Here is a 27,915-nt window from a genome sequence, read left to right as displayed (position 1 = left end):
AGTACCGCCGGCGCTCCCGGCCGCTGCGCAGGCGCCCTAGCTCTCCGGCGCAGGCGCAGTGTGGCGGGCTGTCTCCTTCACGCTGTCCTCTCGCATCGATCAGCGCCGAGCGAAGGGAGACATCGAGGCGGCGGGTAGGTGCAGGGTCCCGATCGGCGGGTAGGTGCAGGGTCCCGATCGGCGGAGAAGAAAGACCGACCGACCGACCGGGCAGCGCGGAGGGAGGCAGGCCGGGTATAGGCTGACCGAGCCCCGCCTTTGGACAAGGGAATCGGGATCGCCCCCTCCTTCATCCAGTCCACCATTCCCTGGCCCGGCCCGTCCTTACCCTCCCTCAGGGCTGCACTGTTGGGTTCTGCCATTAATGACTGCTCAGCCCTGGCTGCCCCTCGGAGAGTCGTGCACGTAGCCTGTTGTTTGGCAGGGGGAGCGGGGTTTCAGCCCAGTGGGAACCACTGGGGTCGTCAGGAGGTGACGGGAACACTCAGCAGACCTAGTGAGGAGCTGGGGGAATTCCTGTAGGCCGGGCAGCATCCGTGGAGGGAAATAGTGGCGATCTGTTTTGCAAAGGAAATTTGCTGAAGGTAGCCGTGCTGAGACCCGAAGATAAGTGAAGGGTGAATGGAAATAAGAGGGCTGATTTTTAATAATCTAAAAAGAAATCTAGTAATTAAACAACTTCTACATAGTTAATGGTGGTTAAGGTTGTAATAGCAGGGGTTTGGGGGGCCTCTGACAACTAAGTCCTTCTTCTGGCCTTCACGTGTGAGTTAGCTTCTAAGCCTGGCAGAACCATTTTTACTGACAGGAGAAGAGGCAGAGGTGGGTTACTAGTAAGCTGTGGTTAGTAGCTCATCTAGGAGAAGGAAAACTGCTTGTACAGAGTGTAGTGTGAAATTTATAGAAACGCAGGACTGCAGATGCTAGAATCTGCAGCAAGACACCGAAAGTTGGAGGAACTCTGGGTCAGGCAGCATCTACAGAGAGAAAAAGACAGTGACAGTTGAGGTTCTTCATCGGGGGCATGTGGAATTTATACTTCTGTCCTTGCTGTTAGAGGATGGAGTTCAGGGCAAACGTGTAAAATTATTGTAAAAAGAATTTCAAATTTTGCTGTCACGTTCATCTGGTCTGTAATCACATACAAGGTACTGGAGGAACTTAGTAGGTCAGGCAGCATCTGGGGGAAAGAATGAAAAGCCAACATGGTTCTTGTCCCAAAAGACTAAGATATAGAAGCAGAATTAGGCCATTTGGCCCATCGAGTCTGCTCTGCCATTTCATCATGGCTGATCCATCTCCTGCCTCCTCCTCCATATCCCTTCACGCCCTGATTAATCAAGAATCTATCAACCTCAGCCTTAACTATACCCAATAACTTGACCTCCACAGCTGCCAGTGGCAACAAATTCCACAGATTGACCACCCTCATTATTTCCATGCTAAATGGACGTCCCTCCATCCTGAGGCTTTGTCCTCCCACGCCATAGGAAACATCCTCTCCACATCCACTCTGTTGAGGCCTTTCAACATCCGATAGTTTTTAACGAGGTCACCCCTGGTGCTTCTGAATTCCAGTGAATACAGACCTAGAACAATCAAAAGCTCCACATATGACAAGCCTTTCAATCCTAGAATCATTTTTGTGAACTTCCTTTGAACCCTCTCCAATGTCATCACATCCTTTCTTAGATAAGGGGCCCAAAACCACTCTCAGTTCTCTGTGAGTCTTCACCAGTTCTTTATAAAGCCTCAATATTATATTTTTGGTTTTATATTCTAATGCTCTTGAAGTGAATGCTAACATCACATTTGCTTTCCTCACCACTGACTCAAGCTGCAAATTAACCTTTAAGGAATCCTGCATGAGAGCTCCCAAATTCCTTTTGCACCTTGGAGTTTGGAACTTCCTCTCCATAGATTCTGTCTGACCTGTGTTCCTCCAGCAGTGTGTGTGTGGTACTCTGGTTTTCCAGTATCTGCAGGACCTCTTGTGCTTCCTGGTCCATATCACTCAAGTTACTGAGGGAAGCTTTTATGGTGATAACCTTTTAGGTGGAAATCAAACATCAAACTGCAGATGCTGGAAATCTGGAAGAAAGATTGATATTGTAGAAAAAATGCAATTATCTATGTTAAGAGATGATCTAGGTCCTTTTATCAGTCAGGTCGTGGATCTAAAATATGGACTGCTTTTGCCACTCTGTGTGTGAAAAAAGCTCTTGTACCCTCTGTCAAAAGTCACAGTCAAATTTATTGTGATGTGCACAGGTGCAATGCAAAACTTATAACAGCATCACAGGCACGGAGCATCAGATGAGCAGCATTGCAAAAAAAACAATTAAACATAACTTGTACTCAATTCTTCATGAGAAAAAAGCACAAGACAACAAAATCCATTTTAGTGCAGAGCTGTCATTGTGTTTTTAGTGTATTTCTTCCTTATGCTTAACCTCTTGTTTTATGTCCGCTAGTTCTATCTGTTTAGGATGATGGTCAATATTGGTAGCTTGAGTTGAAGCATTTCATGTTGTGTTAGTTGAGGTTGGCAATTAGCTCATTACTAAAGACAGAAAGTCACGCAGACCTTACTCAATGTGCGACCTTGCTGTACATCAAGAATTTCTCAGAAATGACAGCTCAATGGCCCGATCCTCATAGCATCACAATCACTCACAAACCAACGGCGACTTTAAGGAATCTTGTCTGAAGAACCATGTAGAGACAACCGACGTAGGCAATGTGGTGTATGGAATCACCTGTGGAGATGGCAACAAAAACTACATCTGGCCAGGCAGGACGTAAACTCTCAACTCATTTATGGGCACACAAACTGGCGGTATGGACACATGATCATCCTTCACTGATCTCAGTACATGTAAACCGAGAAAGACACCATTTTAACTGGGGCACCATGGAGGCTCTGGTGCAGGCGAACAAAGCAGACACAAGAATTTTTAGAAGAATGGTTAAGTTCTGATAACTCCGTAAACAAACATATCAAAATAGGCGCCATCTGCGAACCCCCAAGAGGTAAAGAAATACGAGTCATTAGGATTCAATCATCAACTGAGGGGGTAGCCAATCAGACTGAGGCAAGCGAATGGCGGAGCCAGGGGTCCCATATAAATGCGAACACTCCCAGAGAGAAACACCAACAACTGCACACAGAAGATGTCACCTCGACTGGTGATGAAATGTCTGCAAGTTAATTGCCAAGCTCAGCGAACATCGCCGCTTCAAGTTCTATCTTTGAAATGGGGAAAGGTTTCCCGCAGTCTACCCTTACTTTGCGCCTCATAATTTTATGTACCCAAATTGTGTGTCCTCCACTTGCGTAACTTCAGGGAGAAGGGAGCTAGCTTTTCCAGTTTCCACATATCTGCAGTGTTCCATCAAATGAAACTTCCTGTATCACCTCCAGTGCTAACACATCCTTCCTAGTGAGAGGTGACCAGAATTGCATGCAGTACTCTGGTTGAAGAATAACCAAAGTTTTGCAAAAGTTGGATCTTCATGCCCAGGTGTTTTCAGTAGTATCCCATTTGCTTTCTTAATCAGGTCATCTACTTGCACTGCCATCTTCAAGGATCTCTGGACATCATCCAAATTCCCTCTATTCATTAATGCTCCTTAAGACTAGTATAAATCCTAGCCCCATTAGTCTAGCGAAAAGCACGATCCTGCATTTTGTTTGGTTTGAATTCTATCTGCAGTCAATACCAACACATCAATATCACAACCTGCGGACACGTACAAAGATTAGTAGTCATAGATCATGTGTCCTCAGCAAATTTACTGCATGTGCAGCTCCATCTAGATGCAAATTGTTCCTGTTTATTCCCAGCAGCAAGGGTCTCAGCACCAATCCCTGAGGAACACCGCTAATAACAAGCATCCACTGAAACCACCCTCTATCCATCACCCTCTCTCTTCCTATCTCGCCACCTAGGACAAAATTCCGTACCGGATCTTATGGGCTCTGAATCAGATCCCCATATTGGGCCTTGTTAAAGGCCTGACTGAAGTCCATGTAAACTACATCTACTGCTCTGCACTTATTAATACACTTTGTATCTCTTCAAAAAATTCAGTAATATGAGTCAGACAGGATTGGCCGCTATATTTCAAAATGATCACAATTGACATTTATGAATTTAAAATGAGAGAGAGAGCAGAATAGTTACTAATCCACCCCTGCACACACCCACCATCACTACTTTTTCATTTTCTGTCAGAGTCACCTTATGTACAGATACTCGTCTGCCTAGCATCACTTTATGGACATACAATCAATCTATATGAAAAAGGAACACACGCAAAATACTGGATGCTGCCTGACCTGAGTTCCTCCAGCATTTTGTATGTGTAGCTTGGATTTCTGGCATCTGCAAAATTTTTCCTGTTTATGTAAGGTATCTTATGTATTTGTATTTATTGTTCTTTTTATTGTGTTTTTTGTGCAGCATCAGGTCTGGAGTAGCAATTATTTAATTCTCCTTTACACTTATGTACTGGAAATGGCATTAAACAATCTTACCTTGTTCGCTCGCTATGTGAGGTGTCGTATGACATAGGTGATTGTGGTCTTTCCATGACCACGATTGCTCTTGGCAAATTTTTCTACAGAAGTGATTTGCCATTGCTGTCTTCCGGGCAGTGTCTTTACAAGATGGGTGACCCCAACTATTATCAATACTCTTCAGAGATTGTCTGCCTGGTGTCAGTGGTCACATAACCAGGACTTGTGATCTGCACCGGCTGCTCATTCGACCATCCACCACCTGCTCCCATGCCTTCACCTGACCCTGATCGGGGGCTAAGCAGGTGCTACACCTTGCCCAAGGGTGACCTGCAGGCTAGCAGAGGGAAGGATTACCTTAATACCTCCTGTGGTAGAGACATATTTCCATACCAAAATCTTACCCACTGGAGCTCTATGTGCATTATTGTCGCTCAGTGTATTAAGGAAAAATGACCATGAGGCTAGAACACGTATAACCAGAGGATTAGTATGTAGAAGACATTCAGTTGTGTTTTGGATATGTCTCGCTTTGGAACATTGATTCAAACATTTATTTGTTTTGTCATGAAAGTTGGCAAAGTGTCATGCCATTTAAAGCATCCAGCATCGGTACCTAGTGAACTGTAACTAATCTAAAACAGTGTAAAAGTACCTCACAAGCTTACTTATCGAAAACTGGTTAAAGTTTGTTTAACATGGACTCTGGAACCTTTCTGGCAAATGATAAGTTCACCAATTGTGGCAACAAATTGTTCTGATATTTGGGGAGAGTAAGAATTTACAGCTGGTAATGTATTGAATTCCTGTTTGCTGAATAATGGTTTATCTCCTTTTCAAAGGCAAGATGTCTGTGCCACCTTCATACGCAGACCTTGGGAAATCCAGCAGGGACCTCTTCAGCAAAGGATATGGTAGGTATCTTTTTATCTGAGTTTCGAACTTGTTCCAAATATTAAGTAAGAAATGGACTTTGAAAATGTGGTTGCAAATTGATTGTGGATTATTTTTGCACCTTGCCTTATTATGATTTAAAATTGATTTATATTTTTTACAGCATGCCGTGGCTCTGTAAATACATCCAGTAAGGCTCATTGATTACTGCTGAAGTAATTGCTGATATGTTTGTTTAATTATGTATTCAAATAGTTGGGTTGAGTTGTTCTCCAGCCTTGGCAATCCTTTTGCAAATGTTTTGTCACCATACAAGTAGTCATCATCAGTGCGCTGTTCACTTGTGTCCTCTCCAAGTGCTTGGCCTTCATATACTTATCAATCAGTTGATTGGTTCATCATTACAGCAACGATGGGACCTTGTCTCTGATTGGTTGTGTGGTGAGCTCTGCGTTGTCTGGAATTTTGCTGGCATTGGCTTTATAAGTGGGATCGAGATCTGTTTATAGAATTGTTGCAGAAAACCACGCTTCTAGAGATTCTCTTACATGCCGCGTGTTTGCTTGCGCCTGGACTTTCATTGACACCAAGTCGAACTTATGCCCCTCTCGATCTTCATGGGTGGAGAGTAGGAGACTTTATTCAAGTAAGATTTGAATTGGAAGTTATATCATGTCTTGATTTTTTTCCCGATTGCTTTAGGAAGGCTTGCATTTGCCCTGGAATGGAAAGTAATTTAATAATTCAGTAGATGGTCAGTGATCTTTCCCCAGGTTATTCTGTGGCTACAAGTCAAGGCAGAGGAGGAGCTCTGCTGGACATGTCAGCAAATGAGCACTTTGGGAAGGGTGCTTTCCTATTAAGTCTTACAAGAGTGGAAAACAAGAAATAGGAACTGAGAGAATAAAAAAGAAGTAAAAAAAAGCAGTTGTGGTGATCTCATTCCTAGGGATAACAACATTCCAGTGATAATTAACTTACAAAATGGCTAGATTCAAGTAGTGAATCTGTTACTAAAGTTCAAAGTAAATTTATTATCAAAGTACATTTATGACACCATATACAACTCTGAGGTTCATTTTCTTGTGGACATAATGAATTTATAAAGTAATAACCACAACAGATCAATGGACGACCACCTAACCAGGGTGTTCAAGCAGAGTGCAGATGATAGCAAAGTGTGCAAATACAAAAAGAAGAAGAAATAATTATAAATAAACAATAAGTCTCAAGAACCTGAGATGAAGAGTCTTTAAAAGTGAATTCATTGGTTGTGGGAACAGTGCAGCGATAGGGTGAGTGAAGTTGAGTGACTTGGTGGTGTGGGTCCTGACGCTTCTGTGCCACCTTCCTGATGGCAGCAGCAAGAAGAGAGCACGTCCTGGGTGGTGGGGGTTTCTGATGATGGATGCTGCTTTCCTGTGGCAGCGTTTCATTCAGATGTGCTCAGTGGTTAGGAGGGCTTTTCCCGTTATGGACTGGGCCGTATGGATATTCTGTTCAAGGGCAATAGTGTTTCCATAGCAACTTAACAGAAACAACTGTATCGTAATTCACTGAAAAATTACCTGTAGGTGACTGTATTTATATTTTTTAAAAATGAAGTAAGCACTGGGAAGTCAAACTACAAGAAAAATGATAATTCTTCACCTCAATCCAACAGTTCCAAACTTTATGCATGGATGGGAATGGGTGGTTTTTAGAACATTGCAAATTTTTTTCCCCCCAGAAATTCAAGATATCCTAGGTAATAAAACATCTTGAGTCATCCTGACTAGGAAAATACTGTCTTACTTTCTCTGTATTCTTGCTGTCATTTGCTTTGAGCACTATCTTAGAGACTCCTTTGTGGCCTTTGAGTGAGTGAGAGGCGTGAATATTAATTTGGACAGGAGAGTGAGCCCGGTACTGCTTGATAATAGCAGAAGCAGTCATTGATACATTTCAGATTTCTGAATGGCCCGTGAACACTGCCTCATTTTGGCGCTATTTTTCTAACTTGTAGTAATTTTCATGTCGTTCACTGTACTGATGCAAACCAAATCTCAAATAGTGTGCCATTGGTAATAAAAGTGATTCCGACATTCATTTAAGACATTTAATTCACTTGATGTTAATATGATTAAAAGAGTGCAGAGAAAAGTGAGAAGGATGTTGCCAGAAGTTGAGGACTCGAGTTGAAAGGGTATAGAATCTTATTTAATATTTATTGATACAGTGCGGATTAGACCCTTCCTGCCCTTGGAGCCACACCGTCCTGACGAACTCAATTAACCCTAACCTAATCATGGGACAACTTACATTGATCAATTAACCTACCTGGTACATCTTTGGAAAGTGTGAGGAAACTGGAGGACCTGGAGAAAAGCTACACATTCCGTGGGGAGAATGTACAGAGACAAAACTTCTTGCAGATTGGGACTTTATTCCCTGCAGTGTAGGAAAATGAGGAGAGATTTGATAGAGGTATACAAAATATGGATAGAGTAAATGCAAGCAGGCTTTTTCCATTGAGGTTAGGTGGGACTATAACAAGGTCATGGGTTTAGGGTGAGAGGTGAAATGCTGAAGGCAGATGTTCCCAACTTTTATTTATATGCCATGGACCAGTACCATTAAGCAAGGGGTCTGGAACTCCTGGTTTAAAGGAAGCATGAGTGGAAAATTCTTCACTCAGGGTGCTGAGAACGTGGAACAAGCTGCCAGTGGAAATGGTAGATGGGAGTTTGATTTTGACATCAAGCCCTCTACAATATCAACAGTGTTCTCTGTGCTGTCCATTCTAAAGTGCTCTTGTTCTCATTCATCAGGGTTCGGTTTGGTGAAGCTGGATCTCAAGACCAAATCATCGACTGGAGTGGTGAGTGTTAATGAGTCTGTTTAGGAATAGCGGTATGTGCTATGTGCAAAGGACAACAGTGTTTGAAGGGAGCCATCGGATTAATGCAGATACACAGACATTTTGATAATGGTTGGGTTAGTAGTTACAATCTTCCTCTTCTACTCCACAAGAGAGGTGAATTACTTCAGGTTACAGCTTTGCATATCTTGAGGATTATTGGTTTATTATTGTTACGTGTACCAAGATACACTGAAAACTTGTCATGCATTCTGTTCATACAGATCAAATCAGTACACAGTGCACTGAGCTAGAATTAACTAAAACAATAACAATGCAGAATAAGGTGTAAAAGCCACTGAAGAAGTGCATTGCAGGTAAATAATAAAGTGCAAGATCATAACGAGATAGATGGTGAGGCCAAGAGTCTCATCATAACAAAGGTCCGTTCAAGAAAGTGCTTAGGAAGCAGAATTGATACCAACATTGGATGTGGGAGGTTTAGAGAGGGTACAGAGGAGATTTTCTAACATGCTGCCTGGACTTGAGGGCTCTTATGAGGATAGGTTGAGGGAGCTAGGGCTTATCTCTTTGGAGCAAAGGAAGATGAGAGGTGACTTGATAGAGGTGTACTAGATAAGAGGCATAGATCAAGTGGATAGCCAGGACCCTTTTCCCCAATGTGGAAATGGCTAATTTTAAGGTGATTGGAGGGAAGTATGCGGGGAGGGGGGGGGTCCGAGACAAGTTCTTTACTCAGAGTTGTGGGTGTGTGTCATGCCTACCATGGTTGGTGACAGAGGCAGATACATTAGGGCAAGGGTTCCTGACTTTTTTTATGCCATGGACCAATACCATTAAGCAAGTAGTCCATGGGCACCAGGTTAGGAATCCTTGCAAGGGTATTTAAGATATTTATGATAGAAAAATGGGGACTATGTTGGAGGGAAGGGTTAGATTGATCTTCGAGTAGGTTAAAGGGTCAGCACAATATTGTGAACTGAAGGGTCTGTACTGCTGTAATGTTCTGTGTTCCATAAAGTCCTGGGAAGAATGAGTGAGCAAGAATTGGAGTTGTTTAACAACTCCAAGTGGGCTGAGAGGAAAATTGGATCAGCCATGATGAAATGGCGGAGCAGACTGGATAGGCCAAATGGCTGAATTCTCCTCCTATATCTCATGGTCTTATGGACATTGGTGATCCAGCAGATTGCTTTAATGGTTATACGTTAAAATAGTTTCAATGGAGGCAAATTGAACAGAATCTGAGTTAGTTTGGATCAGTTGGTTGACTTTGGTTCATTAACTGAACCAGCAGTAACCTTTGAGAATGGTCTTCTGCAGATGCCTTTGCTAATGTACTCTTGTCTTTGATCTCATGACTCGTCTAAGCTTTTCCACAATAGTCTAAAGCTTGACTGCCCTTTCAGAACAGTGGCACTTTAATCTAGCTGGAAGGGGTAGGCAAAATGGAGCTTCGCATAAACTGTGCCCAGTTTTGGCAAAGCTTTGCTTTGTTCCAGATCTTGAGTCCTGGCAGTAAAGGCTTCTACCGTTCCATCTGTTATCTGTCAGATTATTCACACTTGATCTTGCAGCTGAATTCTAACATACTCTTTTTTTTCTGCTCTTTACTTTTCCTCTCCTGCTGCATGGCCTTGTTTGCGCTGGATTGTGCAATCAGATGGTAAGAATGTTGCTGAATCCTTGTGTGCTCACGCCCTTTTTCTCTTTGTCTTCCTCTTTTTGACATTAATTAACTGCCGTGTCTGGGTTGAAGAATATTTGATTAATTTCTTCTGATGTAATGAATGTTGTGACTTCTTGGCACTGGCTGTGGTGCTACGTTCCCTGTGTCATACATAAGGTGGTTTATCATTGTCACATATACTGAGATACAGCAGAAAACTTTTTGTCTGCCATTTATACAGATCATTCCATTACACAATGCTACAGTGCTTACTCAAAAACAAGCCAAAACTGCCGAGAGAGGGAATTGATACTATTTGACATGCTTCCAAATAACTGAGTTCCAAGATGAAAAAAAGTACATTCGATCCTTAACAGTGTTGCTGAGCAGAGAGATCTTGGGATCAAAGCTCATAGCTCCTTGAAAGTGGCTACACAGGTCGGTAAGGTGGTTAAAGAGGCTTATGGAATGCTTGCTTGTACTAGTTAAGGCATTGATTTGAAAAGTCAAGAGGTTATGTTGCAACTTTATAAATCTCTGGTTAGGCCACATCTGGAGTATTGCGTAGAGTTCTGGTCACCGCATTGAGGTTTTGGAGAAGCTACAGAAGAGGTTTACCAGGTGCGCGATCATGAGAGGCTGGATAAATTTGGGTTGTTTTCTCTGGAGCAGTGGAGGCTGAGGGGAGATCTTGATAGAGGTTTATAAAATTATGAGAGGCATAGATAGAGTGGACAGGGAATATCTGTTTCCCAGGATTGAAATGTCTAATACCAGAGGGGATGCATTGAAGGTTAGAGGGAGTAGGTTCAAGGGGGATGTGAGGGCTAAGTTTTTCTTACTCAGAAGTGGATTCCTGGAATGTACTGCCAGGAATGGTGGTAGAGGTAAATACATTGGAGGCTTTTAAGAGAAGTTAGGATAGGCACATTGATGTAGTGAAGGAGGAGGGATATGAACACAGGGTGTAGGTAGCAGGGATTAGTGCTTGGGTGTTTTTGATTTGCTTTTTAACTGGTTCGGCACAACACTGTTGGCTGAGGGCCCTGTTCCTGTGCTGTTCTCTTCTGTGTTCGTTGTTCTATGATCCTTTAATACTTACTGCCTGTTATGCTATTGGCATTTAGGACAGCAGTAGGACCCCATCTCTGGTGGTGTTCAAGGCTTCCTTCATCATGTTAGTAGCTTCCTCTCACATTTCACTTCTGTCAGTTATGCAAGTCCTACCGGAGACTCAGGAATACCATTGCACTCAGATGTAGAGGGATTCTTCATTGCTTTTTCTGTAAGAATTTTTTTTGGACCATTGGTGTTAACCCTGAGCAGGACTCTTGAATCTGGAGGGCCGGTGGACCACTCTTAGTCTGGCCTCTACCCTGTGACCTGTTTGGCATGGGTGACCCTACCAAGAGCCAAGAGCCTGACTCCAGCTAATGTAGTTCTCCAGGTCATTGACGCACACAAGTCTCCAAACCATGACAAAGTTGTGGGCCTCTTGGAAAATTATTTACAAAACCAGCAAAGATGAATGATTTTGTAGCGATATTAGAAATAAACAAAATTAAATTAGCGATATAGTGGAATCAGTAATTAGCATTCAAATTAGCATATTAAAGTGGTCCAAAAAAAATCATCCTGGTTCCTGGCTGCTTCTAATTAACACCTAAACTAACTAATGATAACAGAGCAGGAATACGCCACTATACTCATTTGCTTCTACCATGCCCAAACTCATGAGACAAATTACCATGACCCGTAATAAACATAAAATACAATCCGGACAGACACAACATAGACCTACAGCACAACAGGTCTATGGCAGACACAATCTCAATGGCTCTTCACATGGCCTTAGATCACATGGACAATACAAACACCTAAGTCAAGATGCTGTTTGTTGACTATAGCTCAGCGTTTAACACCATCATTCCCACAGTTCTGAATGATAAGTTGCAGAACCTGAGACTCTGTACCTCCCTCTGCAATTGGATCTTCGACTTCCTAACTGGAAGACCACAACCTGTGCGGATTGGTGATAATATCTCCTCCTCGCTGATGATCAACACTGGTGCACCCAAAGGGTGTGTGGTTAACCCACTGCTCTACTCTCCCTATACCCATGACTGTGTGTCTAGGCACAGCTTAAATACCATCTATAAATTTGCTGATGATACAACCATTGTTGGTAGAATCTCAGATGGAGACAAGACGGCGTACAGGAGCGAGATATGTCAACTAGTGGAGTGGTGTCACAGCAACAATCTGGCACTGAACGTCAGTACGACGAAAGAGCTGATTGTGGACTCCAGAAAGGGTAAGACAAAGGAACACATACCAATCATCATAGAGGGATCAGAAGTGGAGAGAGTGAGCAATTTCAAATTCCTGGGTGTCAAGATCTCTGAGGATCTAACCTGGTCCCAACATATCGATGCAGCTATAAAGAAGGCAGGACAGCGACTATACTTCATTAGGAGTTTGAAGAGACTTGGTATGTCAACAAATACACTCAAAGAACTTCTATAGAAGTATCGTGCAGAGCATTCTGACAGGCTGCATCACTGTCTGGTATGGAGGGGCTACTGCACAAGACTGAAAGAAGCTGCAGAAGATTGTAAATTTAGTCAGCTCCATCTTTGGCACAAGCCTACAAGTACCCAGGACATCTTCAAGGAGCGGTGTCTCAGAAAGGCAGCGTCCATTATTAAGGACCTCCAGCACCCAGGGCATGCCCTCTTCTCACTGTTACCATCAGGTAGGAGATACACAATCAGTGGTTCAGGAACAGCTTCTTCCCCTCTGCCATTGGACATTGAACACTACCTCACTTTTTTAATAGAAATTATTTCTGCTTTTTGCATGATTTTTAATCAATTCAATATATGTATACTGTATTTTATTTATTTATTCCCTTCTATATTATGTATTGCATGGAACTGCTGCTGCTAAGTTAACAAATTTCACGACTCATGCCGGTGCTAATAAACCTGATTCTGGTTCTGATTAAGGTCAGGACTTTGATTCCGCCATTCCAAAATGTGAAATTTCTTCGACTTTAACCTTTCTTTGGTAGACTGACTTGTGTGTTTAAGGCCGTTGACTTGGTGCACTACCCACTTTCTCTTGAGCTTCAGTTCACGGATGGATACCCTAACAATTTCCTGTAAAATTTACTGGTATAGTTCAGAATTCATAGCTCCATCAATGATGGTAAGCCGGCCTAGTCCTGAGGCAGAAAAGCAGGCCTAAACCATGGCACTGCCACCACCATGTTCCACAGGTGAGATGAGGTTCTTGTGCTGGAGTGCAGTGTTTGCTTTTCACCAAACATGGTGCTTCTCATTTAAGCCAAAGAGTTCTATTTTACACTCATCCGTGCCCAGAACATTCTTCCAATAGCCTTCTGGCTTATACACGTGGTCTTTAGCAAACTTTAGGTGGGCAGCAATGTTCTTGGAGAGTAGTGGCTTTCTCCATGCACACCATTGTTGTTCAGTGTTTACCTGATGGTAGACTCATGAACACTAACATTAGCCAATGCAAGAGAGCCTGTCACTCCTTAGATGTTACCCTAGGGTTCTTTTATGACCTCCCTGGAATATTACACTCCGGATATTGCAAGAGAATATTGCTCTTGGAGTGATTTATGTTGGTTGATCACTCCTGGGGAGAGGAACAATGGTGTTGAATTTCCTCCATTTGTACACCATCTGCTTGACTGGGTTGGTGGAGCCCAAACTCTTTAGAAATGATTTAGTATTCTTTTCCAGCCCAGTTAGGCTTTTCTCTGAGGTCATCAGAAGTGCCCTTTGATCAGGGCATTGCATACTTCCAAAAGCCTGTGTGGTGAAGATCAGACTTTGAAAATGAAGAGGCAGATTCTTGTGTTCTTTAAATAGGGCAGGGCCTCCCATTGATTGAAGCACCTGACTCTAATTTGCCTATTAAATATATTGGTAATCCTAGAGGTTCACATACCTTTTCCAACAAATGCATTTAATATTGGACACATTTTGTCAATAAATAAATGAACAAGTATAATTTTTTTTGAGGAATTTATTTAATTAGGTTTTCTTTAGTTTCAGGACTTGCGTGAAGATCTGATCACATTTTAGGTCATTATGCAGAAATGGAGAAAATTTGGAAGGGTTCACAAACTTTCTGGCACCACTGTATATGCTTACTATAATTGATGTTTTTTCTATATTATGTATTACAATGCACTGCTGCCACTAAGTTAACAAATTTTGCAACATATGCTGGCAGCATTAAGTCTGATTCTGATGCTGATTTTGAAATAGATGCATGGCTCCTACAAAGTGCATGAAGCAGTACAAGGGAAAGCAATAACAATGAGGAATACGGTGTTACAGTTACAAAGAAAGTGCAGTACAGTAAATAAGGTGCAAGGTCATAAAGAGGTAGATTGTGAAGTCCAGAGTCCATTTACTCATCCTAAGGGACTATTCGATAGTTTCATAACAGTGAGCTAGAAGCTAGAAGCCCAGTGGTTTGTGTTTCTATATCTTCTGTCCAATGGGAGGGGGTAGAAGAGAAAATGTCAGGGATGACTGAGGTCTTTGATAATGTTGGCTGCTTTCTCAAGGCAGTGAGAAGTGTAGATAGTCCCCTTGGAGGAAAGACTAGGCACCATAATGTCCTGAGTGATGTCTGCAACTCTCTGCTGTTTCTTGCAGAGCAGCTATAAGACCAAGCCATGGTAGAACCAGATAATTCTGCATTAATGTTTCTTGGGTAAGGTGAGGTTGAACAATTGTGTCATGATGGCAAATAATTAATCTTTGGAATATGTACCATGCAGAGCTCTTGTTTTATTAGAAGAGGAAGAATTAAGGATTGAAGTGTTTGCTAGCAAAGGCTAATTGATAGAATTCATGTAGGGAGTACTTTCTTAACTCAGAGAATCGATCATATTAATTTGACTGATTTTTCTTACCAAATATATATCATATTTATAATTTTCTGCATCAAATTCTACTTAGAATTTCCTTACAGTGCTTGCAGAATCAGAATCAAGTTTAATATCACTGACATATGTTGTGAAATTTGTTTTTTTGCAGCAGCAGTACGATGCAATACATAAATACTACTGTAATTATATAATAAGAGCTGTATAAAATTAAATAGTACAGTCAGAGAGCAACAAGGTGAGGTCATGTTTATCGGTTCATGGTCCATTCAGAAATCTGATGCCAGGAGTGAAGAAACTGTTTCCAAAGACATTAATAGATTGGATTCCACTTTTATTTGCATTTAACTGCTGTGTGAACAATTCTGTGTAAAAGGTCTTAGGCGCATATATATAGCTAAGACGCCTAAGACTTTTACACAGTTCTGCAGTAATTTTGTGTTGCACTGTACTGCTGTAAAAAAAAGTAACTTCAAAGATTCAAAGTACATTTATTACAAAGCATGCAGTATACAACAATGAAATTCGTCTTCCTCACAGACAGCCACAAAACAAAGAAACTGTTTAAAGAAAAGCATCAAATCCCCAAATCGCAAAAAAAGAACAAATTGTGCAGATGCCAAAAATCGTGCGAGAAACACAGAGTATAAAACATCACAGTCATTGAAACAGTCTAGGAAAGTTAATTTTAGTTCAGTTCAGTTTAATTTAGCGCTGTCGTTTGTTGACTACAGGCAGCAGAGCCAGTCCGCCCCAATCAAAATCGCACAAAATAGCAATGAAAAGGAAGTAACCAGAAGCACATCGTAACATGAACTACAGAGTGCAATCCACAAACCTGTACGTAGTTAACCTGTACAAAGTTAAGGTAGGGAAGTTTAGGGGAGACATCAGGGGCAAGTTTTTTACACAGAGGGTTGTGGGTGCCTGGAATGACTTGCCAGGGATGGTGGTGGAGGCTAAAACATTAGGGGGTATTTAAGAGCCTCTTGGACAGGCACATGGATGAAAGAAAAAATAGAAGCTTACAGGGTAGTGTGGGGTTTAGTACTTTTTTAGGGTCTATATGGGTCAGCACAACATCGAGGGCTGAAGGGCCTGTACTGTGCTTGTCCAAGACCGAAGACTTCAACATCATCGTCAGGCAGCATCGAGCGAGAGGGTGAGAGAGAGCGGTCAAACGCAGGCAACCAGTGCTAAGTATCAGCTCACCTTCCACTCTCATCGTCGTTGATTTCATTCTTGCCCGACGTTTTGCTCAGTGAGAAATGGAGTCAATCATGGGTTTGTGCCCCACCTTCAGGCTGCACACTCCGTTCACAACCTCACCGATCTCCCTAGAAATAGCAAAGCTCCAGATCGTTCAATCGGCCCTAAAACACACCAAAGTGTAAATCACAGGTTCCAATGGTAACAGAATCATATTTGAAAGTAGTAGTAGTAAAAGAATTAGTTTCATGTACGGTTTTAAGGACGTTGCCTTTAGTTGTGTTGTTCATTGGTGCCATCTTCAGCACTTCCATAACGTGGATGATGATAAACTTGATTCTGAAATGGGTCTCTGTTTTGGACTGAGAATGGGAAAAGGGCAGGGAGAGGGGAATCATGGTTGTGGAAAGGGAGAAGGGAGGGAGCAGGAAGCACCAGAGAGACATTCTGTAATGATCAATAAACCAATCGTTTGGAATCAAATGGCCTTACCTGGTGTCTCGGGGCTGGGTGTGTGTCCACTTGTGACAACCCCTCCGGCCTTGACACTCCTGTCACATGTTCCACACCACTCCCATGGTAGTGGGTATATATACACCCTAGCTATATATATGTACCTAAAACTTTTGCACAGTACCATGGGTGAGCCTGTGCCTGTAAAAGATTCTGTTGTTGTAAGTATGCTATTCAATGGCAGGAGCTCAGCATTGGTGCTTATTCAGACCTGTGTTCCAGTTGTATATTCCCATAAATTTTTAAGCAGCTGATTAGATTTAATGGCATTTTGTATTCAGCTTTTAGTCTTGTGTTAGGTCTCAGTGGAACTACCAATGAGTCCTTCTGTAAGATAATTTCTTCCTTAGTTTGGACTTTTTAAACTGAAGAATAATTTTCTCTCTGTCCCTGTCCACAGACACTGTGCCTGCCCCTCTTGCATATGCACTCTGCAACCCCATGTCTCTCTCTCTCTTTCACACACACACACACACACACACACACACACCCCCCCCCCCCCCCAATTAATATCTAACTTAGTGCATCATAAGTTCCTGGGTGTCAACATCTCTGAAGATCTATCCTGGGCCTAACGTATTTGTTATGTCATCAAAGACTGGCAAATATCTACAGATGTTCCATGGAGAGCATTCTGACTGGTTGCATCTCCGTCTGGTATGGAGGAGCCACTGCGCAGGATCAGAGAAATCTGCAAAAAGATGTGACCTCAGCCAGCTCCATCATGGGCACCAGCCTCCCCAACATTAAGGGCATCTTCAAAAGGCAATGCCTCAAGAAGGCATTATTAAGGACCCTAACCACCCAGTCAGGACATGGCCTCTTCTCGTTGGAGAGGAGGTACAGGAGCCTGAAGGAACAGCTACTTCCCCTCTGCCATCACATTTCTGAATCCATGACATTACCTCTCTATTTTGCTCTGTATTATTTTTAATGTATTTACAGTAATATTTTATGTACTGTGCTATATTGCCACAAGCAGCAAATTTCACGATGTATGTTGGTGATAAACCTGGTTCTGATTCAGTAACTTGTGAAGAGCCATTTCAGCAAGTTTTGGAGGAGCATGTGGAATTACATCGTGACTGGCTGTCGAGGTCTCTGCCCGGTACACCAGCTGCGTGCTTTCACTGTTTACTGAAAACATGGTTCGATTTTAATTTCCTGTGATGAAATTGTTGAAGAATTTTTTTTAACTAAATTGAAAAATCTACCTTATTTGCCCTGGACAGACAAAGCGATGATAAGGGGATAGGAAAGATTTGAAAATTGTGTTCTCTTTTAGGAATTTAATATCTCTGGAACTTCAAACACCGACACAGGTAAAGCTACTGGCAGCCTGGAAAGCAAGTATAAAATGAAGGACTATGGCATCACCTTCACCAAGAAATGGACTACAGAAAACACCGTGGCTTCCGAGGTCACCATCGAAGATCAGGTATGCAGTGCAGAATGCTGGTGGTGTAGAATGGGAGGGGTCCGCAAACACAAATTGGTATAAAGGAACAAGTACAAAGTGCGGGAGAAATTCTTTGTCAGGCAGCGTCTACGGAGGGGAACAAACAGTCAACATTTTGGAATGAGGCCATAATGAACGGTCTCAGCCTGAAATGTCAACTGTTTGTTCCTCTCCATGGATGCTGCCTGACCTTCTGAGTTCCTCCTGCACTTTGTGTTTGTTGTTCTGAATTTCCAGTATCTGCAGTATTTCATGTTTATATAAAGGAAACTTTTTTAGATTATTAACTCATTGCAGTGCCTGTTGAATCAGTCCAAGATTAAAAATGGAGGTTAAGTGGGAGAGAAGGGTTAGGTTGATCTTAGAGTAGGCCAAAAGGTTGGCACAGGATTGTGGGCCAAAGGGTTTACACTGTTCAATGTTCTGTTCAAGATTCAAGTTTATTCATTTATCTGGTGAACATCTAAACATGCTCTACTCTATACCAGAACCATTCACACAAACTTAAAGCTTTAAAAATGCTAAAAAAAACTACTAAAACTGAGCCACAAACTAGGTAGAGTTTGCTCCTTCTTCAGATCAATCTCTATCTTCTAAAATGAACCCTGGGCAATTGCATCAGGTTCCTTTTAATTTTTATTATTTGGAAGCAGAGTTGTCTGGCATGTCGCATACAGAGTATGCCTTGTATGATAAAAATGACTTGCTAACTGATCTGCACGTTTGCATACACAATCCCAAGGTGTAAAAGTAATTGGTTGTGGGTATATGTTCCCGTCACCAAAGCGATATATTTGCCCACTTGTTTTCCAGTTGACCAGTTTATCTAATTTCATTATCCTACTTACTCCTGCAGCTCTTTAATGTTGCAATGGAGCATGCAACTCCCTGATTCCCTTAATGTGTACTGCTTTCACAGATTGTTCCTTTATCAGTAGAGGCATTTTTCAGGCCACTATTTACTGTTGTTAGGCACAGATTGTGTCAACTGTCAAACATTTCAATTAGTTCAATAATTGCTGACTGTGCTTTAGTAATTTTCTTCCCAGTGCAGCCTGGTAACATTACCAGTTTGTTTATTCATTTTAAATTAGATTCTTATTCATGGCTTTCTGATTGCCTCACTGACAGATGTGAAATAAATTGGGCAATGAATCTTAGCGACAGTGACTCAGAGCTCAGACCATTGTTGCATTCTGTTTAAGGATCAGGGGTTGACTTTATTCACCATATACACTCAGCGGCCATCTTATTAGGTACAGGAGTGGACTTCTGCTGCCTCAGCCCATCCACTTCCAGCTTCAACCTGTTGTGCTTTTTGTTAATGAAGGAATGGTGTTCACCAGACATGCTGTCCTGTGAAATAATAATCCCCAGGAACCCAAATGCTGAATTGGAAATAGAAGCCTTAAGACGACATGGGGGAAATGGGGTTATGTATCTTGGCACAGTGCTCTGATTAACATGAGTGAAGCAGAGTGGAATAGAATGTGTGTAAATAAATAATATCAGCATGTACTTGCATTGTAAGCAGCTGTATAAAACGTGGTTTAAAATGTTTACAGTGCAGATAGAGGGGGTTGTTGGGGGGCTAACTAGAATGGTTAATCAGATTAGCTGCTTGGGGAAAGAGAGGTTTAAGATGGCTCAAGGCTTTTGTTTTAATACCCCTACAGCACTTTCTAGAAGCAGGCTTTTAGAAAAGGCAGTTTATAGTTCAAAAAGCAATCCCCCAGCATCTGCTGCTTATAATAGTTATTGTTCAAAGGTGGTGTATATGACTGCTTTATTCACTATGCACATAAAGCATTATATCTCTGATTTATCCACAGCTTGCAAAAGGACTGAAGTTGACCTTTGATACAACATTCGTACCAAACACAGGGTAAAATTTGCATGTTTTTTGACTAAGGTGGGGCTGATGGGATGGCGTTCAGTCTTTGAATTTTTTATCTCGTTTAACAGCACCATTTTCATTCAAGAGAGTGTTACCAGGAGAGGAAATTATGAGAGGCCGGATAGGCTGAGACTGTTTCCCCTTGAGCATAGGAGGCTTATAGAAATACGTAAGATCATGAAGGGAATAGATAAGGTGGACTGTCTTTTCCCCAAGGTCATCGTTATGTATGGCATGAGCGATCATGGACTTCCATAAGTCTTTAATCTGTGAAGGCTCATTGCCTGGGGGGTGGGTGGGGAGACCTCCTGCAAGCTGTTCTTTTCTCTATCCATGACCATGATTGCTCTGGGCAAATTTTTCTACAGAAGTGGTTTATCATTGTCTACTTCTGGACAGTGTATTTCTCAGAGTATGAAACTCTAAAATTCGAGGGCATAGGTTTTAAGATGAGACGAAAAAGATTTAAAGAGAACGTGAGGGGCAACTTTTATATCATGGAAGGCATGGGTATGTGGAATGAGTTTTCAAGGGAGCTGTAGAGGCAGGTACAATTACAGTGTTTAAGAGACTTGGATGGGTATTACAGTGGTTGTTACCTAGTTTTGGGTAATGCTTCAACTGGCCATTTATACTTTTACTGAAAGCAAGGTGGCTGAGAAGAAGCATCTCCAATACTGCCACAGTCATTTGAGTCTTATTCAACCTATATGTCTTGTTTGCAGTGAGGCTAGTGTACAGAGGTTGCCTGGAAGGCATTTTACGCACTGTTGAGCATTACTGATGGAACTTGAGAGCATTTTCTGTGATATACAAATTAGAACATAAAACAGCAGAGTGCAGGTAAAGTTAACTGCCATTGTTACCCTTGGTTTTATTTCTATCTAACCCTTCCCGCCCACATTGCCCTCCGTTTTTCTATCATCCATTTCTCCATCTAAGAATCTCTTAAATACCCCGAATATACCTACCTCTACCATCACCCTTGGCAGGGCGTTCCATGAACCCACTACTCTGTGTAATTGGGTCCATGCTAACTCAATGCAAAAGCAATCCAGATGGCGACTGTCCCTTGCCCTTTCCCCATTGTTCTGCAGTGTGTATAGTTTCCTATAGCTTAGAGCTTTCTGTACAGGCCTTGCCCACAATCTTTTAACCTACTGTAAGATCAATCTAACCCTTCCCTCCTATATAGCCCTCCCATTTTTCTTTCAGATATGTGACTATCTAAGAGTCTCTTAAATGTTCCTAAAGTATTTACCTCTAATTCTACCTTTATTGGGGCATTCCACACACCCACCAATCTCTAGAAAAAACCCCTACCTCTGACATCATGCCTACACTTTGCTCCAAACACTTAAAATTTCACCCCCTCATACCGTACATCTTGTAATCAGAAGATAAAGTTTGATTATAAGTAGAAAGTTTGGTCAGTGTCTAAGAGCAGGACAGTGAGCAAGATCACATAGGCAGAAGCCCTGCTCGTTGCAGAGTATTGAGTGCATTTTAGAGGCTTCCAAAAGAGAACAGGAATCAAATTCACTGGGTTAAGACCATAAGACACAGAACTAGAAATGGACCATTCAGCCCATCGAGTCTGCTCCACCATTCCATCATGGCTGATTTATTGTCCCTCTCAACCTCTGCCTTAAATATACCCAATGGCTTGGCCTGCATAGCTGTCTATGGCAATGAATCTACAGATTCACCACTGTTGACAAAATGAATTCCTCCTCATCTCTGTTCTAAGTAGACACCGCTCAATTTGAAGGCTGGGTCCTCTGGTTAAAGGGAGCCATCAGTATAGACGTGAATGTAAAGGTTCATGCCGGGGCTTACAAGTTTACTTATCACATATACATTGAAACATACAGTCAATTGCACTTTTTGCATTAACAACCCGTTAACAGTTGCTGCAAAGTTTAGGCGCTGGGGTGTTCATGACAACTAGCTCATTAGCCAACAAGTACTGTATTGGTGTGATTGGATAAGACAGGAGCAGAATTAGGCCATTCAGCCCATCAATTTCATGCTTTGTTTAGATTTGCCCATGTAGAATGGACTCCTAACATGGGTGCCTGATGTATCTGTGAAATTCCACCTGTTGGGAGAGTCAGAACCTCATTTGGGATCTTGAATTAGTACTAAGTCTCTGTTATGATGCATCTAATGTAAGTGATGTGGATCTTGTGCTTTGCAGAAAGAAGAGTGGAAAGCTGAAGACCGCCTATAAGCGAGACTACATTAACTTGGGCTGCGATATCGATTTTGACTTTGCTGGCCCCACCATCCACAGTGCAGCAGTCTTTGGGTACGAAGGCTGGCTTATCGGCCACCAAATGGCCTTCGACACGGCCAAGTCCAAGCTGGCGCAGAACAACTTCTCTTTGGGTTATCGGGCTGGGGATTTCCAGTTGCATACCCATGTGTAAGTACATCTAAGAACAGGGGACCAGATTTTGTCTACTCATTGACTGTCATTTCCAGTGACTATGTACCTTACCTGCTCAGTCTTAGTCAGGAGCAGCATATTGTGGTTCTGGTTTGGGAGCTTTGCACGTAAACCCTATGAAAGCCTGGTCAGAGGTCAGCTGCTTCAAAGCCGTGTGGCAGAGAACTGGCCATCTGAGATAAAGATTAAAGATTGTCACACGTACATCGAAACATATAGTGAAATGCGTCATTTGTGTTACAGTCTGAAGATGTGCTGGGGACAGCCCACATGTGTTGTAATGCTTTGTGCCAACAGAACATTGCCTACAGTGTAATGCGATTACAGCTTCAACAAGCTGTGTTCGATTCGGCCACTCTCTGTGAGGAAGGCCTATTACTGTGCTGTACCTCTTTTAAAATAAAAAGTCACAGGTAGTCTTTTGTAGGAATTTTTTTTTAAAAACAGGCAATATAAATGGTTTGGCATGGACTAGATGGGCCAAATGGCCTGTTTCTGTTCTGTATTTTTCTGAGACTAAATTACAGCATGGTAGCTGGCCCAAGTGAGTCCGCACTGCCCAATTGCACCCATGTGACCAATTAACCTACTAACCCGTACGTCTGGAATGTGGAAGGAAACCGGAGCACCCAGAGGAAACCCACACAGTCATGGGGAGAAAGTACCAAACTTGTTACAGGCAGCAACAGGAATTGATCTTGCAGCTAGTGCTGTAAAGCATTTCACTAACCACTGGACTACTGTGCCATCTTACGTTAGACCCATTTGGCCCATATCCTTCCCAACCTGGGGTCCTCAGACCCTTCGGTTAATGGTAAGGCTCCATGGCATTAAAACAAAGGTTAGGAACCCCAACTCTAAACTTTTCCTATCCATGTACCTGTCCAGCTGTCTTTAAATATTGTTATTACATCTACCTCAGCCATTTCCCCATTCCATAATATGAGCCTCTCTGGGAAGGGTTGGTCATCAGATTCCGATGAAATCTTTCCCCTTTCACTGTAAACTTTTGCCCTTCAATTCTTGGCTCCCCAGCCCCAAAGCTCACAAGAATGAAATTAGAATTCTAGTTATACAGTTCAGCAAGAGGCCCACTAACTCAGCTTGTGCAGAGCAATTAAGTAGTCTAACTGACTTAGTCCTTTCCTTTGAGTTCGATGGTTACAGGCCCTTCTGGCCCAGTGAGCCTGTGCTGCCCGATTACACCTGTGTGGGGGGAAACCAGAGTGCCCGGAGGAAGCACCCAATCACAGGGAGAATGTTGGTACTCCTTACAGACAGCAGAGGGAATTGAACCTGAGTTGCTGGCGCCGTGAGGTGTCGCGCTAACCGCTACGTTATTGTGCCACTTCGACCTGGGTTGGCCCATATCGCTCATCTGTGTACCTGTCTAAAAATCTCTTCTGAGTTATCAGTTGTACACCTTTTCCTATAGTATACTGATTTTTCAACAGAAAACCTAATCAAACATTTCCTGACTGCCTATAATGTGAAGCCAGCGGGCAGTGATATAGAAAGCTTGAAAATGATGGTTGCATCAAGTTAATTCAAGGGTTCTCAATCTTTTTTTATGCCATGGACTCCTTGAGGGGTCTGTGAACCCCAAGTTGGGAAACCCTGGATTAATTTATGGAAGACAATTCTTGGTATTACTAGCCATTTGGAAATATTGGTGAATTGGCTGCTGTGTCATTAGACTTCTGGAATCAATTTTGATACAATGAGTATTGCCCAATGTTCTGCTGAGCATTGTAGACGTGCTGCTTTGGTGCCTGAATGTGTGGTAACACTCGTAGGGCGCTTGCAGCATACCCTTGGGTGTGTTAGTTGTTAATGCCAACAATGCATTTCACTGCATGTTTCAATGTACAAATGATAACTAAGCTTCAATCTTGAATTCCTTTCCCTTGTTGTCCTTCAGAAACGATGGTGCAGAGTTTGGAGGGTCCATTTACCAGAAGGTGAACGACAAGGTGGAGACTGCAGTCAACCTTGCCTGGACTGCTGGTAGCAACAACACTCGCTTTGGAATTGCCACCAAGTACCAGCTAGACAAAGACACCTATATATCGGTGAGTAACGTCCGGACTTGATATCATTGACAGGAATTTATATCCAGGCATTAAGACAAGCACAGAGAAGAAAGCTAGTTCTAAATGCTCTGGTTTCAAGGATCCAGTTGGAAAGGGGGAAGAGGTAAACAATTTTGGGAAAATAGTATGCAGATTGAGACTAAATCAGAATCAGGTTAATTATCACTGATGCATACTGATACAGGAGATATCTAATAAAGTGGTCACTGCATGTATTTATGTATGTCCGTGGTCTTCTGCAAAATCCCTCTTGTAGCATGTGGTTATTTGAGTTACTGTCAGCTGGCCAGTCTGGCCATTCTCCACTGTCCTCTGTCATTAACAAGGCATTTCTATTCACAGGACTGCCAGGCAATGTTTTTCTGTTTTTCCACACCATTCGCTTTAAACTCTGCAGCCTGTTGGTGGTTTGTGTGTCTCGGAAACTGAGCTCCTGAGATTTTCACACAGGACGATCATCCCATGGTCAAAGTTATTTAGATCACATTTCTTCCCCAATCTGATGTTTGGTCTGAACAACAACTGAACCTCTTGACCATGTCTACGTGCTTTTATGCATCGAGTTGCTGCCATATGATTGGCTGATTAGATAGTTACTTTAACAAGTAGGTGTACCTAATAAAGTGGCCACTAAGTGTATGTCATGACATTTATTGTTTTGCAGCAGTACAGTGCAAAAAATAAAATATACATACTATAAATTGCAATAAATGTGTATAAAAATTAAATAAGTGTGCAACAAGAGAGCAGAAATAGAGAGGTGGTGTTCATTGTCCATTGAGAACTCTGATAGTGGAGGGGGTGTAAAGCTGTTCCTAAAGCATTGAGTGTGTGTGTTAAAGCTCCTGTACCTTCTCTGTGATGTTGGCATTAAGAAGAGGGCATGTCCTAGATAGTGGGGGTCCTATTTGAGGCAAAATCTCTTAAGATTCCTCAATGGTTAGGGAGGCTAGTGAAGGACATCTTTCCAAGTGAAAACAAAGGATAATGGAAGGAATGGCTGCCGAGACTTTTCTGTGATTCACTTATTCTAGAATTCAACTGAAAGCAGCCCATTTAGCTGTTAAAATTAAATAGTAATTAAAAATCTCAAATTTATTTAAAGATGGGATCAAGAGAAAAGATATATTTCAGGATAATGGTAAATTTTCCTCTGTTACTGTGGTTGTTTGTCCACTTAATTTAAATCTTTGTTCTGTTTCAGGCCAAAGTGAACAATTCTACCCTGATTGGACTTGGATATACCCACACTCTTAGACCAGGTGTGTATGGACGCCCATCTTAGCTTCACCGTTTGTTAATAATATATCTCTGTGATCTGTGCTCTGCTCTGTAACACAACAGTGTCAATTAATTGCCATTCCTCATTTTAGAAGGAAAGGAAGTGATACATCTGACTTCATCCATTTGTCTGATCGAAATCTGTGCACCTTATCGATGTATAGCAGGCCATGGATAGTTTTACAGCTGAGCTAAAATCTCTTAATCTTTTCTGGGATTAACAGGCTATGCATTAGGAAATTTAACACTATTATAAATCATATTTAATTCATTGTAAACATAAGAGATAATGCAGATGCTGGAAATCCAGGGCAACACGCACAAAATGCTGGAGGAACTCAGCAGGTTAGGCAGCATCTACAGAGGAGAATAAATAGTTGATGTTTCGGGCCAAGACCCTTCATCAGGACTGAAAAGGAAAGGGGAAGAAGCCGGAATAAAATCCCTTTCCTTCCAGTCCTAATGAAGGGTCTCAGCCCAGTTCCTCTCCATAGATGCTGCCTGACCTGCATCCTCCAGCATTTTGTGTGTGTAATACATTCCTGCATGATTATCGCAGGGACTCAGCAGAGAATCACTCTGCTGCCTGCTTAAGTGAAGCTAGATAGAGAAGATTGTGAACAACTTGGGTAGGCGTGAGTGTTAAATGCGTGGGGACAGTTTTCTTCTTTCCTCAGTATGCTGTTTAGTGCCTGAGCACTCTAACTTGTAGAAGATGCATCAAACTATTCTGCCTGACGAGGGAGTGAGAAGAACAGGAGTGAAATGTTACTTCCAAAGTAAGATGTATTCTGATCGTTGTGACCAACACATGCTGTGTTGGTGCAGAGTCCTGGCACCCATAGCATCACATGAGTAAAGCAGAGGTTCCAAAACTCGTGGATCCCCACCATTAACTGAGTGGTCTGTGAACCCCAGGTTGGGATACCCTGTGGTCGAGGATCCCATGATGGGAACATGATAACCTACAATGTTCGAGTGTCCTGACTCCTCTCCCTTTCCTTCCCCGCACAGGTGTGAAATTGACATTATCAGGGCTGATAGATGCCAAGAATATCCATGCTGGCGGTCACAAGGTCGGTATGGGCTTTGAGCTTGAAGCATAATTCTGCGGAGAGAAATGGAGCAACTTCTGGTTAGCTGCTATTCAAAAATCTCCAAATTAAAAAGACTCCTCCATGGACAAGGCGCAGAAGAATCATGATAATATTTGGCCTTAATTGTCTGATGTTTGTTCCTGCCTCTTCCACTGGGAGATAGGAAGCTTGGGTGTCAGTCCTCGGTACTTGATTGATCTCCCAGCTAATAGCAGGTGGAGGTTGCGTCATGCCGAATACGAGCATTCTAAATTATTTCCCAAATAATTCAGCTTCAAATCATACGCAAATCCACAACCAATAATTTATCTTCTTTTTGTGTATGTGTAAAGAGTCTCATGGCCAACTTTGAATCACTGTGTATTGCACATTTAAAGAAAAATAAAAGGAATTAATTGCGTTTCTCAGTTTTTGCCTTGTTGGAAGCTTTGTCGTTCGTTGACATGCTCCACTGCCTAGGCTCACTGTGAGAGATTGCAAAGCCATGCATTGGTGTTATTGGTGGCCACGTGCAATTCTTACATTGCATTGCCCTATTCCTCAACAAAGCATGGTGTCTGCTTTGCTGAACACCCAGTCTGGGTTGTTTAGTAATCTGAAAGCCCTAGACAGAGTGAACGTGACAGGATGTATCCAAATGGGGGAGAGTCTAGGACCAGAGGGTACAGCCTCAGGATAGAAGGACATCCCTTTAGAACAGAGATTCCCAATCTTTTTTATGCCATGGACCCCTACCATTAACCGACATTGGATATTGGGTTGGAAACCCCTGATTTAGAAAGACATGAGGAATTTCTTCTCAAAAGTTCAAAGTACATTTATTGTCAAAGTATGTATAGTATATGCAACTTTGAAATTTGTCTCCTTACAGTCTGCCACAAAACAAAGAAACCCAAAAGAACCCATTTAAAAAAAAAACTGTCAAACACTTAATGTGCGGAGAGAGAAAAGACAAATTGCACAAACAATAAAAGTAAGTAAGTGGCATTCAGAACAAAAGTGAGTCCACAGACACGAAACCCAAGGCTGGCCACAGTCT

General features: G+C 42.2%; 1 protein-coding gene across 1 annotated transcript; it reads left to right on the top strand.

The window, feature by feature from the left end:
• Positions 1–27,283, top strand: vdac3 (voltage-dependent anion channel 3). The gene is made up of 9 exons (XM_073061581.1): positions 1–134; positions 5,365–5,436; positions 8,227–8,276; positions 17,883–18,035; positions 19,889–19,941; positions 22,154–22,381; positions 24,327–24,477; positions 25,703–25,760; positions 26,794–27,283. Exons 2-9 carry the CDS (start codon positions 5,370–5,372, stop codon positions 26,883–26,885), a joined length of 852 nt encoding a protein of 283 aa, XP_072917682.1. The 5' UTR covers positions 1–134; positions 5,365–5,369; the 3' UTR covers positions 26,886–27,283.
• Positions 27,284–27,915: the final 632 nt, after the last annotated feature.

Source organism: Hemitrygon akajei, chromosome 1, assembly GCF_048418815.1.
Source record: "Hemitrygon akajei chromosome 1, sHemAka1.3, whole genome shotgun sequence".
NCBI lineage: Eukaryota > Metazoa > Chordata > Chondrichthyes > Myliobatiformes > Dasyatidae > Hemitrygon > Hemitrygon akajei.
Note: the sequence above shows the minus strand (reverse complement) of the source record. Positions and strands in the feature narration are given on the sequence as shown.

What these genes read in the sequence shown, in the direction of transcription:
- vdac3 (XM_073061581.1), top strand. Translation starts at nt 5,370, where the DNA reads ATGTCTGTGCCACCTTCATACGCAGACCTTGGGAAATCCAGCAGGGAC. An exon ending in CCAAATCATCGACTGGAGTG is followed by an intron (nt 8,277 to 17,882) that starts GTGAGTGTTAAT and finishes GTTCTCTTTTAG; the next exon opens with GAATTTAATATCTCTGGAAC. An exon ending in ACATTCGTACCAAACACAGG is followed by an intron (nt 19,942 to 22,153) that starts GTAAAATTTGCA and finishes TGTGCTTTGCAG; the next exon opens with AAAGAAGAGTGGAAAGCTGA.